Here is a 12511-nt window from a genome sequence, read left to right as displayed (position 1 = left end):
AAAGTGTGTGTGTGTGTGACCGAGCTACCAGGGTGAATATTCCCCTTAATCCCTAACCACCAGAGGCACTGGGCAGAAGAATTTCCTAATAACCGTTAATGTGGCATTTAGCTAAAGCAGGTCTCAGGTGTTTACTTCAATTTACAGTTGCTGGTTGTGTGAACCCAAACCACGGACATCGGCGCTAAGGCAGTAACCAACCATGGACCTATGCACACACCCACACTCGTATCAGGTCTACTGTATATCAAATTGCCAATTAACAATAAAAAGTTTGAGATGATGTGAGGGGGAAAGTCTATTAGACACAAACTCCACCTTCGAATGACCAGGCACCAGATTTGAGCCTCAAATGTGTCATGTAGCAGTCTTGACCATTGTGCTGACTTTTTTTTTTTTTTATTATAGAAATGATATAAAAATCATGATGCATTTGAAATGAAGGTCCTCAAAGTGTGGTCCCGGAGATGGCCTAGTCATCCTTCTTAGAGTTTCTTGTGGACTTGTCAATAAGAAAGCTCTTCTGAGGCACTGGCCACTATGGTGAGAGAGCGTTTAGGCTGCATGGTGAATTTTCATGAAAATATTCAGCGATCAGGGTCATCGTCCAGCACCACCGCTTTGCTGCGAATTTCACTCCTCCTCCCCGTGCCAGTGATGCTGTGGATGGTATGAGAGTAACGCCTCTTGATGCTCTACACTTTCTTCTGCTTCTTCCCGTTCCACTCCTGCGCTCTGACACTCCTCGAGCTGCCATGTTGGCTCAATTTGAGAGTCGGTGAGCAGCACTAAAAGGACCTGAGGAGCAGTGCTGGTTTGACAGAATTCCGTTCATGTTGTCAGTCTGTGGGCACCTTCCAAGGGCATCACTGTGGGAGGCACGTAAATGAACTCTTTGAGGGCTGAATATTTTTTTGGCAGCTGGCAGGAATGTGCATCAGAGTAGCTGATGGCTGCCGGAGCAAAAGGCAGATCTGGCAAGAGAGCGAGGCAAGTGCACAATGCAACACATTACTGCTGAATCGTATTCGGACTTCTCGGACTCCAATTTTGATACCGGTGATCTGGGGATCGAAAACGAAAGTTATGTACCACCATCAAGTGATTGGTTCCTAGCTGAACGCATTTGTGTAGCCACCAGACACTGTGTGTAGACACCCGCCTCAAAAGGGTTAAGAGCTGCCTTGTGACAAACGGCCCATTCAGGCTTTCTAGCTTCATATTTGTGCGTCTGTCATCTCTTCTTTGTGCCTTACTACTGCAATTCTTCATAAGTGTATCTAATTGTAACAGTAATGAGCGTCTGTCTGACCATAGGTGGTCCTCTGTAGTTTTGCCAATATTCTTGTCTAATCCGGTTTTCTTTTTGTTTTCTTGTAACTTTCTCTTTGACGTCTTGTGAAGTACTCTGCACTAAATGGTTTGTATGAAAATGTGCTGCTGAAATAAGTGGTGGTGTTGGACTTTGACAAGGGGCCCTTTGTCCAAAAACAAACTGAGAACCTCATTCTACAGTACAAGCACTCAAAGAATCGGGAAGATTATTTAAAAGAGGCGTTTGTTGCTGTTTTTTATTTATTTGTTTTGCAAGTGTTTTTATCCCTGAGGAAATGGTAGTGCAGTTATGAGCAGTGAGCACAAGAAAATATTTATACCTAATTAACAGTTTTATTCTTAGCATTTGTGTGACTTCTTCTCTTGCCAAATTCAATCTGAAAGGAAAATCACAGAATAACATTTCTAGGACTCTTGACTAAAATGGCTTGTCTCATGTCCTCCATCCACAAGCTTTGTCTTGGACGTTTAAAAGGACTGCGGTCTCTTCTAATGGCCTGTACCCTGCTACCTGGCCATTGCTCTTGACGAAGGTTTTGCTTCCTGAACACTGAATGGTGAATCTTCTGGATTCTGGCCCCTCATGAATATACATACACAGTACAGCAACTACATCTGGAACATCTGGGGTGCTCTACCAGTAAGCGCCATTGCGGTATGGATATGTCAAGTCCTGTCCCATTTGTGAATAGGACAGCCATGCTGAAGTCTCGCTGTATTTATAAGAACTGGCCACTCTGTAAACCTTTAATACCACACCAGAAAAGTGGCACTTGCTCTACTTGTCCACACAACAAAGGTATTTTGGCTTCCGCTTCATGTAAATCTTGGACTGATGATGAATACAATTTGTGAAAGCAATGAGCAGGGAAGGTGGTGAATTTTTTTATTTTTTTTTGTTAATTGGAGACGTTTCCATAAATCACTTTTGTGAAGATTAAGGGAGGCAGTTCATTTTTTTTTTTTTGTTGGTCTGTAAATCCGCTGCATCAGCAATGACGAGCAGTTGAAAGACCTGCTAGTAAGGCTGGAGGAAGTCGAATGGAAGGCATTCAAGGATTATGAATTTTCATGGCACCTACAGAGCACCAAGCTACAACCATCTGGTGGAAACCAGCAAGTACAACATGTTGCTAAAGATTGGTTTTCTGCTTTCACACTTGAATTTCTTGCCTGCTAAACTTTGTGACTGGCATGATGGAAGATTTCACCAGGGTATGGCAATGATGGTAGAGCAGCATCGGGGACTTGGAATCCACCAGTGCTGGCCGATGACTGCAGGACATTGATACGATTAGCATCAGATGCTGACTAGAAATGAAAATCAGTAGCATAAAAATTCCATTAATTCAGTTATGCGCCATTAACTGATTAAACACTCAATTTAATAAGTTTTAATGTCCTCTTTCTACAAATTCGAACCTGACCAGCCAATCTAAAATTAGCTTCACGCTGAACACACATCTATTGTCGCCAAGCAAAACATTTTGGGGAAAAATGTGTTGTCCAGGCTGCCGTGCAGCAGCAGAATTGGAGGTCAGTTGAATGCGGCCCTGTGATGACTGTGCCCAGTTTGTGTTGCGTCTCCTTAATCCTCCAGTCCATATGCCCTTCAGTGCAGAGACTTTTCTGTTTGGGCGGCTTAGTGGCCATCATGACAGCGGAGCAGACGCCTGGGAAGGCCGTCTTAGTGTGTGTTGGTTACAGACTGCACCCATTTTATGTGGAAAATGATGTTCTGCTGCCGTTTGTAAATCTCACCCTAAATAATTTAGTAGCTTTCTAGCACTAAATGATGTAAATCCATTGGTGCTTATTTAAGGACAGCTTAAACAAAAATGCTGTGATAAAGCAAGTTGGAGAGCGATTAGTGCTCATGCTGGCTGAACTCATTAAGAATCCCCTAGCGGCTACTGGAGCAGGTCGTTCTGTTAAGAGCGTTCATCATTTTACAGGTCACTTACTTGCAAAGAATCTTGTTGTCCTATGAAGTGGTTTGTGTTAGTTTATACAATAAAACAAAAAATAAATACATTTACACCAATGTACTGGTGTACGTCCAGAGGGGCTTAAAGTGGAGAAGGACAAGCAAACTGGAATGGCCTTCACTTCACTATTGGCACATAGGATTCTTCCAGTTGAGCGGTTCAAGTCTAACTCGCCTCTGTCTGTCAGTGAAGTCGGTGGGTAACTGATGGTAAATCTGATCTGAAATTGGACAAGATCACATTCTCACTTAGAGGAGCTGTGCAAAACTTTTTTACAAAAACCTGACAGGATCTGATCAATAACATTTTAGAATAAGCATTTAAATTGAGGAAGCAGATTCTTTTTTTTTTTTTTTTTTTTATATAATTAATTTATATTAGCTTTTTTTACATATTTTTACTAGTTTTAAATTTTTACTGTGCAGGCCTAGCTCTTTCTCATTTTGGGTTGATTTGTTTCAAACCTAGTTTTGTAACGTTCCATACAAGTAAAGTTTTATTTGCTTTTAATAAAATCCAAAAAAAAGTCAAGTCTTGCATACACATGTAAAGCGTCCATCATGGAGCAGCACCTCTTGGTAGCAGTTGTGTGTGCCTCTCTTTAGGCAGAGAGCTTCTAGAGGTCAGGCCAGAGACCCGCTGTGACTGCAGGTTTTCATTTGGACTCCTACCTCATTTTAGGACTAAATCTCAGTTTGTGTTTTACTGTTAAACCAGATTTTTATAGAGATATAGATAGATATATAGAGAGAGAGAGACTACTTAAACCATAAATATACACGCACTTGTAGGTTTTAAGCATTCAATTGCACAACAGCTTTTTTCTCTTAAAATATACATCATATTTTTTAGTTTTTTTTTTCCCACCCCAGCGTATTAGACATTTGTAATTCTTGAGGTGTCCTTATAAATCAGGATTAACATTTTAATTATACAGTACATGTTTCTTAATAACCTTGTGCTGTATGACACATGCAAAATTAAACACAAAACAAGTTTACCAGTAAAAGGCTCATCTTGCTGTTAAGCTAAGTATCAATTTTAAATTGCTTCTCCTCTTATTGCTATTGAAAACCTGAAACATGAGCTCACTCACCATCCCAACTAGGACAAGCAATGTTTGTTTTTAATTAATGGACAAAATAAAAAGGTCAGAATTCATTAAAGTAGCCTTTCTTGCCATTTGTCTAACTGCACAAGTTTTATTTCTCCATTTCTTGCTGCGCTTTCTTTAATATAAAGGCTGATATTCCAGACTTCTTTCTCTGGTGGGCTGCACAAGCCCATTTGCTAAAATGCCTCACGTGCATCTAAATTTTCATAAAGTTTAGAGAAGTGGATTTTTTTTTTTTTGATGTTTGTTTTGGTTTTTTTGATTTGATACACTTGGTTAATCCCCAAGGGAAAATTGTAAACTGAAAAAAGGAGTGAAAATTGTCCGACTTTGATCAGTGCCTGACTGGGGTGTGAATCTGTAGCAGCGTCACTGACAACAAGGAATTGTACTTTGTGCCACCCCTCCTTTATGTGCTTTCATGCCCACGTGTCATCAGATGTAGTGTGCAGAACATGCATTGCACAATCTGTCACAGGTTGTCTTTTCTAGCTATGCTGCTGTGTCCTAATCAAACTGTATCATAAGCTTATGGTCAAAATACTTTACGTCATTTCAGGTTGATGTAGTTGTGTGTTCTGATTTTCAACTACAGTAATATTATTTTTGGTCACTAAGTCTGAAATGTTTTTTCTGTAGAATTTTCAGTAAATGTTCTCACTGGCATGCAGAATTGGATTATGGATTTCCTTCACCACCCAAGTGCTGCCTGTAAATTTTGTGATTCCCCCCCAATCTACTAATGTACTTTCTAAATGCAGAGTAAGTTAAGAATGCCAATTAAACCATGAGGCAGATGAGGGTGAAAGTGGTTGGCACAAAAACCTGAAGCTTTGGGGGTCCCCAGGGCTGGTCATGATCTGCTGTTTTAGTAGATTGTACAGGTGAAGAAGCTAGGAGACGCACTTTGTGAATCTGAGGGACTTCCATCTTGCCAATAGGAGGTGAACTTGTAGACCTCCTTTGGTTAAGACTCTTAGACACAGACTGGAACTGTATAGTAGTGTCTGGACTCTGCATTCCCAGTGGACCATTGTGCTGTCTAGGTGAATCCTCTGATGTCTATTCTGCATATCTCTGGAAGTTGATTTAAGCACAACAAAACCGTAATCTCTCCATGTTGTACTCATTCACTACTTTCTTCTTTCATTTCTGTTTAGGAGAGCAGTCTTTGGCTTGGTGGAAAAGAAGATCCATTAACAGGGTTCACGTGGAGAGGTGGATGTGAGCGAGAGACCACTGGCATCCAGGTGTGGAGTGAGATATTTGTTGTTGAGAAGCCTGATGGCAGCAAGGTGGGTTCAGTTTACATTTTTTTTGTAAATGTGGGTTTTCAGTTTTGTCTTTCCTTGTTTGAAACTACCTTCTTTCGTGTCTAGGGTAAATACTCCTATCATCATGCATTTGTCATTCAGTTTTAACGCAGTTTTAGTTCATTTGTGGGCGTTTTAGGATTTTGAAATGTCATGATTTTTATAAGCTTTTTTCGTTTAGTGTTTCTCTTTTTGGAGTTTTACAGTGAGATTACGGTCTTCTCTCTTTACCTGGTCAAGTGCATATCCATTACTGAGAGCTGAACTTCCCAAAGCGCCCCTCCAAAACTAATGTCCCATTGACGCAAGTATTTAGGCCCTTCCCAATGACACTTTAAACAGAGCACAGAAGGCTCATCCCATTCTCTTGATTATCATTGAGACGACTGGTGCATTCAAATGACTATACGTGATACTGAAACTCGGACACCTGTCTATAGAAGGTCCCACTGTGGAGCAAAAACCAAGCTATGAGATCAGATTCTTTGCAGAGCTTAGTAACAGGATTATGACATGACACGGATGTGGGGAGGCCTAGAAAAACATTTTCTGAAACATTGAAGATACACAGTGGCCTCAAATTCCTGGAGAAGTGTTTAACTAAAAGAACATCTCCAAATCCCAGGTGTGTAAAGTTTTTGTCCCATCAGACCTGTGAAGACTCCAGCCTGAAGGTCCTTCCTCCAGGCACTGGGTAAAGGCTCAGAATACTTGCGTCAATGTGAGATTTCAGTGTTTTGGTGTTTTTTTTTTTTTTTAATTCCTAATCTTGTTTTCTGTCTGTCATTCTGGGGGCTGGCATGTTGCATGAAGAGAGGGGAAAAATTAATTAAAATGATTTTAGCTCAAGGCTGCAACATAAAATGTGAACAAGGTGAAGGAGTCGAAGGTACTTGTTCTAAATGCACTGTACTTCATTAGCAGAATGCTAATGTGATGAGTGAATGAATCTCCGTCATTTTTTACAGTGTGTTGCATACGGTCATTGCCAAACGGTGACAGTCTAAAATGTGCCTATTAATATGCATCAGATAATACTACAGACCTATTGCTATACCTGTCAAAGTGGTTTAATTTGCCATTTTCAAGCCTGTCCTTAAGGCAACCAAGTATTTTGTTATCTCCATTCCCTGGACCCAACTACCACATTCATTTAAAATTGGGTGTTTCGCTGGGAAATTTTAATAAATGTGTGGAGTGTCGGGGGTGCTTTAGCTTTGGGAAGCAGGCCCGTGTTCTAGCATCACAAGATAGCAGGAGGTTTTTGGAAATGACATTCTTGTTACATCTGTGACCCTCATGCAGTTAGGAAGACGATACAGTGGAAATGTAACAAGAACATCTTGTCTCAAGGTTCATTAATCACCAGTGAAGCCCCTGAAATGTATTGCGGTCTGTATTTGGTGTATGTGTGAATGTGGGATTGGTGCTAACATTTTGACTTTGGTATCAATACCAGCTTTCGGATCTCAGTACTCGCACCAAAACACTTCTGACGTTCTGAAAAGGTAACTCCAAGATCTAGAAACCCATCTTCCATACTCTGGTGTCTCTGCTACTCCAAACCATTACGCTTCACTACATGGCACTTGTCACTTAATGCCATGAAGTCCTGATGATGATAAAGCAATGAGGGGGTTGGGAGAGATTTTTAGGTCCCCCAAAAGTCCCGATACTGTCCAAGCACACAGTGTCCTCTTGTTCAGTAAGAAGATAAACGTGATTATTTCCAGTACTGAAAATTCCAAAACGCTAGCACTATAGAATTTTTGGTACATTTCAGTACCCGTGTACCAACAAACCTAGCATGTGCTTTACAGTATATCAACTTGTGCACACATGTATAGAATACAATTTACGAACGGTTACGAAGTTTTTTTTTTTTTTTTGTGGAGACTGCAGTGGCATTTGTTCCAACATTTGCCACCATGTACGTTTACTAGACTGCCCTCTGCGTCATCTGGTCAAGCGGCGTCCTTGAAGTGCTCAAGTGATTATGTGATGCTATGTGGAGAAAACAACCCAAATTGTGGCGTTCAGGTCAGTGGTTTGTGCATCATGACCTCGCTCGCGTCCACACAGTATTAAGTGTGCGACCTCTCGTTATTTCCAAGAATGAAGCACGTGGGAAACGTGTACTGCGTCTTAGAGAGAGGGTTTTTTTTTTTGGTTTTTTTGAGGACGATTAAATTTATAAAATATATATTTAAAAAAAAAAAAAATTCTTGTTCTTTTTGGGTCCGTTTTCCCCCCCCCAACAAAATGTATGTGTGTCTGGCTACTGTGAGTTGTAAAGTTAGTTGACCCTCTTAGAAAAAGAAAAAAGACCTGGTTAAGAATAAAAAGCGGCTGCAGTGTGAATTTTGGCCTCATTTTTACAGATAAAATAAAAATGTGCCCCTCTAATACCACTCTGCAAACATGAATGTAGCTTTGTAAATGAGTTGTAGTAACTTTTTTTAATATTTTAAACCATACATTACATAGCAGCCAAAGTACAAACTGCAGTTGGTTTACATGCATTTTTAAAAGTCTTGTGTGATTATATACTTGCTTTTGCAGCAACTGGTATCATTCATTGCTAAGTGCTCCTGTGCAGACATCTTGTATAGGAGACGATAGCCACTTGCCATTTTGATCTTGATCTGCTCAAAATGTGTCTGTTTAATCTCTAAAGTATATGGCAGCCTTCACAGTCACAGTAGACAAGATTGCAGCCCCATACAGTTTCAAATGACTGAGCAGCACAATTAAAACTGAGAAGTCAAAATACAACCTAAATTCAAACTGTTGGTCACCAGCAGGGACTTGGAAGCTTGCCTGACAAATTTTCCAGAGAATAATATAAAAGTAAAAAGTGATTTGACAAATTACAGCATTTGTATGGAGCTTTCAGAGTCGGTAGTCACAGTAATGTCTGTCTTACCAGAGCAAATAAAAAGAGCAGGAGAAATGCATTTAAACAAGCAAATTAAACAGCCAGAGAACAGGTTGAGCTTCAGTTGGATTTGAGCCTCAAGACAGATGGAGCCTCCCAAGCAGACCTTGGATGAGAGAGCCAGAGAATAGGAGCCTCCAAGCCTGAGTGTCTGTGCAGAGTTGCATAACAAGGCTTTGGAACAGCAAGAAGGCCGCTGTCAAAGATTTCAAATGTCTTGACAGGTTTATGCTGCAAGCGAATTTGGAATATTGCAACAAATGGCTTTATTAATTGGAGTCTTGCAATAATTGAGCAAGGACTACAGTTTAGGCATCTGGACACACACGTGCATTTGACAGGACCCTTGTAAAAGATCATATTTGTGGAGGTTTGTTAGTGAGGATTTGCCCCGACTTATTTGTGTGAATGTGTTTTTGTTTAGAGTATTTGTAGATTGCTGCATAGAGAGGCAGTCAACTTGTCCGTGGTGGATAGATCATCTTCTCAGTGTGTGGGTGAAAGCTCCTAGTCTTATAAATCAGTGAGATCATGTAGAGTGTTTTGTCCAGTTGTCCCCTGCTTAAGCATAACCTGAACAGTAAAATGTTAGTGTATTGTGAGGCAAAATCCAATACTAGATTAACCCATACAACTAATTTTCAAGAAATGCTAACCCTTTTAAAGAAACCCCCTCAAAGATGACAGAGCAGGCCTAGTGATGTGCTGTGAAGGTGTATTGCCATAGATATGAAGGAGTCATGGTAGCGTTTTGACACACTACTGCCGATTTTTTCTGGAAGTACTTAATGATGGCACTACTTGTAGCGACGCATTTTTGGGAGGAGACCACTCGATGTCCGAACTGCTTTAGTGCCTGTTGTAGTGTTTTTTGGATTCTGCATTATAGCCCTCTTTCGATGTGCTGTAGGTCTGAACTTTGGCCTGGCCATTTTGAGACCTTGCCCAACTTTCTTTGCCCAGTTGCATTTCAGGCCTGCTTCAACCTTGCTCTTTGACATTCTGTCAAGCTGACTCTTTTTGGCAAGACGTGTTTTTTTTTTTGAACGTCCACTATTTGGATGACAATTCTTCAGTTTCTTGCTACCCCAGAGCCTTGGAAATGACTACTACTCCTTCCAGACTAATATCCCGAAATAAATAAATCCTTTGAGGTTTCATGAAAAAGATGTTTTTGTTAATATGCTTGTAGTGAAAAGTCAAGCAACTGCCACCTTGTATTGGCTTACTAAAAAGATTACATCTTGCCTGAAGATGGGGCCCGAGTTGCCTCGAAAGCTTGCATATTGTAATCAACTTTCAATGCTTGAAACGGAGTGCTAATATATTCACCGTCTGTTTAGGGACAAAGTCGGTTTTTGTTTTGGCAGGGATGGCCTAAATTAGACATTTAATCCTGACTGAAGTAGTTAACCTCATTCATTGTCTTCACTTGAGCCGAGTCCACTAAAGGGTTCTAAAGATTAAGATTTTGTATTTACAAGGTTAACAATGGTGTGTGTGTGTGTTTTGTTATATTTGGCTTGGGGTTTATGAATGTTATGTGGCTTCTTAAATGGTAAATTATGAACAAAGTACAGCATCGCCAAAGAAGCCGTAGGTGAGGGGCAGCAGGGAGCAGAATTCATTCTAGAAGAAAGTGGTTTAGAGGCTGCTAGGAAGAGAAATGTCACCAGGACGGGCATATTGACGTCAGTCCGGTATAATTCACTTTCACTGGCCAGGCCAGCATTCTTATATCAGGGGTCTCCAGCTCTAGTCCTGGAGAGCTACTGTGGCTGCAAGTTTTCATTCGAACTCTTTTTAATTAGTGACCAGCTTTTGCAGCAAATTAAATATTTCCCTTTATTTTTGTGGACTTTTCTTGAGACTCTGACTTGATTCTTTTCCTTAAATGGCACCTAAACATAAATTTAATGTGAAGTGAGCCAACAGATGACCAACTACGTTGGAGCCTCAAACTCCAGACTTCATTCAGCTTTTTAACTTGAAGCCACTTCTCATTGCTAGTTACGGTAAACCCGTTTTTTTAATTCCACGGGGCTCATTCTGGCAAGGCAGACGTTTCCAAAATGTTTAGTGGACCTGAACAGATCAACATTACTGAGGCCTTCACCTTTCTTTATTTTCAGTTAGTGTGATGGACGCAGGTGGTTGTTTGTGTTGGCACATTTTTGTGACTTAACCCTTAAACTGCCACATACTTGGGGGGTTAATGCACCCCTAGATGCCAAATACTTTTTTTGCTGCACTTTAAGTAAACCTCACAATTCACAAAGAAAATATGAAATTTTAATGGAACACTAACCCAAGCGAAGAGCATCCCAATTACTCCATCACTGATTATTTTACACACTGCCAATGACCTGTAAAATCTATTAAAAAAAAAAAAAATACAGGATCAATGTATTATGTACAAGGTGCAAATGACGTCATTGAAATTCAGTAAATCACCAAGCCAACTGCACTTGAACTGGCTGCACGCGAGCACAGAGGTGTCAAAGCTGATGCTTGCAGGCTCGTCTAGTGCAGCGGCTGAATCCTTGGGACCGTGATGCTGCAGTTCTGCCCGGGCTGGCTGCTCAATGAATGTATGGCACTGACTGATCAGCTCCAGCGTGCTGGAAAATTGCACTGGGAAACAACTTTAGCCGGTTTTGGCGGTTTAAGGGTTAATATTGTTTGGTTCCTAATTAAGGGGCCCGAGTCTTAAGTTGTGCATCACTTAAAATTCAGGCAAACAGTTAATTAGCAGCAAAATCTGGTCACTAATTAAGAACAGGGTTGGAATGAAAACCTGCAGTCACTGTAGCTCTCCAGGACTGGAGTTGGAGACCCCTGCTTTATATGATTTTAATTTGCGCTAGAGTTGGGCATAAATTTGAAAGTGAGAACACAAAAGGTAGCAAAGGCATTAACAAAATAGTCCTTAAAAGTACAACAGTGGTCGGTCACGGAAGTTTGAGGATTTTTAGAGGCCACATGCACTTGACGCACTGAGAAAGATAACAGGAATCTCGTTCACTTTAGGAAGTAGGAGTAATTCGCACAGTGGGTTAGCAATCCTGAGCAAATTATGGGGTTATGCAGCTGATGTAGAGTTACCACTTGAAGTATTTGTGTTAACTCCAGCATAAAACGTTGTAGCAGCCTGGTTAATTAGTTACCAAATGTGTATCAAATCTGCTGAATGGTCTCGTTTTTGCTAAATTGTTTGTTTTTTTACATGTGAACTTGAGACTTCATCTATAGAGTTTAATTTATATTGCTTTTTATATACTACTGCAGTCCTGCATTTCATTTTAAAGTGAAAACTTTCTAAGGGTTTTTAAATGATAGTGTAAAAATAATTGGCCCATTTCTGCAGGCCTTTTTAAATTCTGAGACGTCCCTACCTGTGCTCTTTTTTTCTATTTACTGAAATCAGTCTGCTTTTTTTTTTTTTTTTTTTAAAAGTCCTTCAAAGTTTAATGAATTTAAAATTGATTACGTTCCTCATGTATAGAAAGAGGAGTTTTGAATGATATAGGCTATGAACTGATGCTGCTTTTTCCTAATTTTTGAAAAGACTCTCTCAAAGAATCTGTCTAGCATATCCATTTCAAGAACGGCAAACTCGCAAAGGCTCCTTTTACCTTTGGGGCTGAAGTCTTTTAATTAGTAAAAATCCTGCTGTGCTTGTTTTAAATTGGAGCTCTCTATCTGGGCCTCTGACTAGAGGTCAGTTTTAATGGGTTGGTCAAAAACCTCTTTCTGAAACTTTCAGTGTATATTAAATTTAGATTTGTCGCTGGGTGATCCATTTTTACTGTAAAGTTGCTGA

At 40.3% G+C, this 12511-nt stretch overlaps 1 protein-coding gene across 2 annotated transcripts in view; it reads left to right on the top strand.

The window, feature by feature from the left end:
• Nucleotides 1–12511, top strand: part of atl2 (atlastin GTPase 2) — a 106138-nt gene that overhangs the window by 72739 nt on the left and 20888 nt on the right. For both annotated transcript variants that reach the window (XM_039738843.1, XM_039738841.1), the window contains exon 3: nucleotides 5598–5732. In XM_039738843.1, the coding sequence (XP_039594777.1) occupies nucleotides 5598–5732 (135 nt within the window). The remainder of the gene's footprint in view (nucleotides 1–5597; nucleotides 5733–12511) is intronic.

This window comes from Polypterus senegalus, chromosome 16 (genome assembly GCF_016835505.1).
Source record: "Polypterus senegalus isolate Bchr_013 chromosome 16, ASM1683550v1, whole genome shotgun sequence".
In the NCBI taxonomy this organism is placed as follows: domain Eukaryota; kingdom Metazoa; phylum Chordata; class Cladistia; order Polypteriformes; family Polypteridae; genus Polypterus; species Polypterus senegalus.
This window is presented reverse-complemented; position numbering and strand designations above follow the sequence as displayed.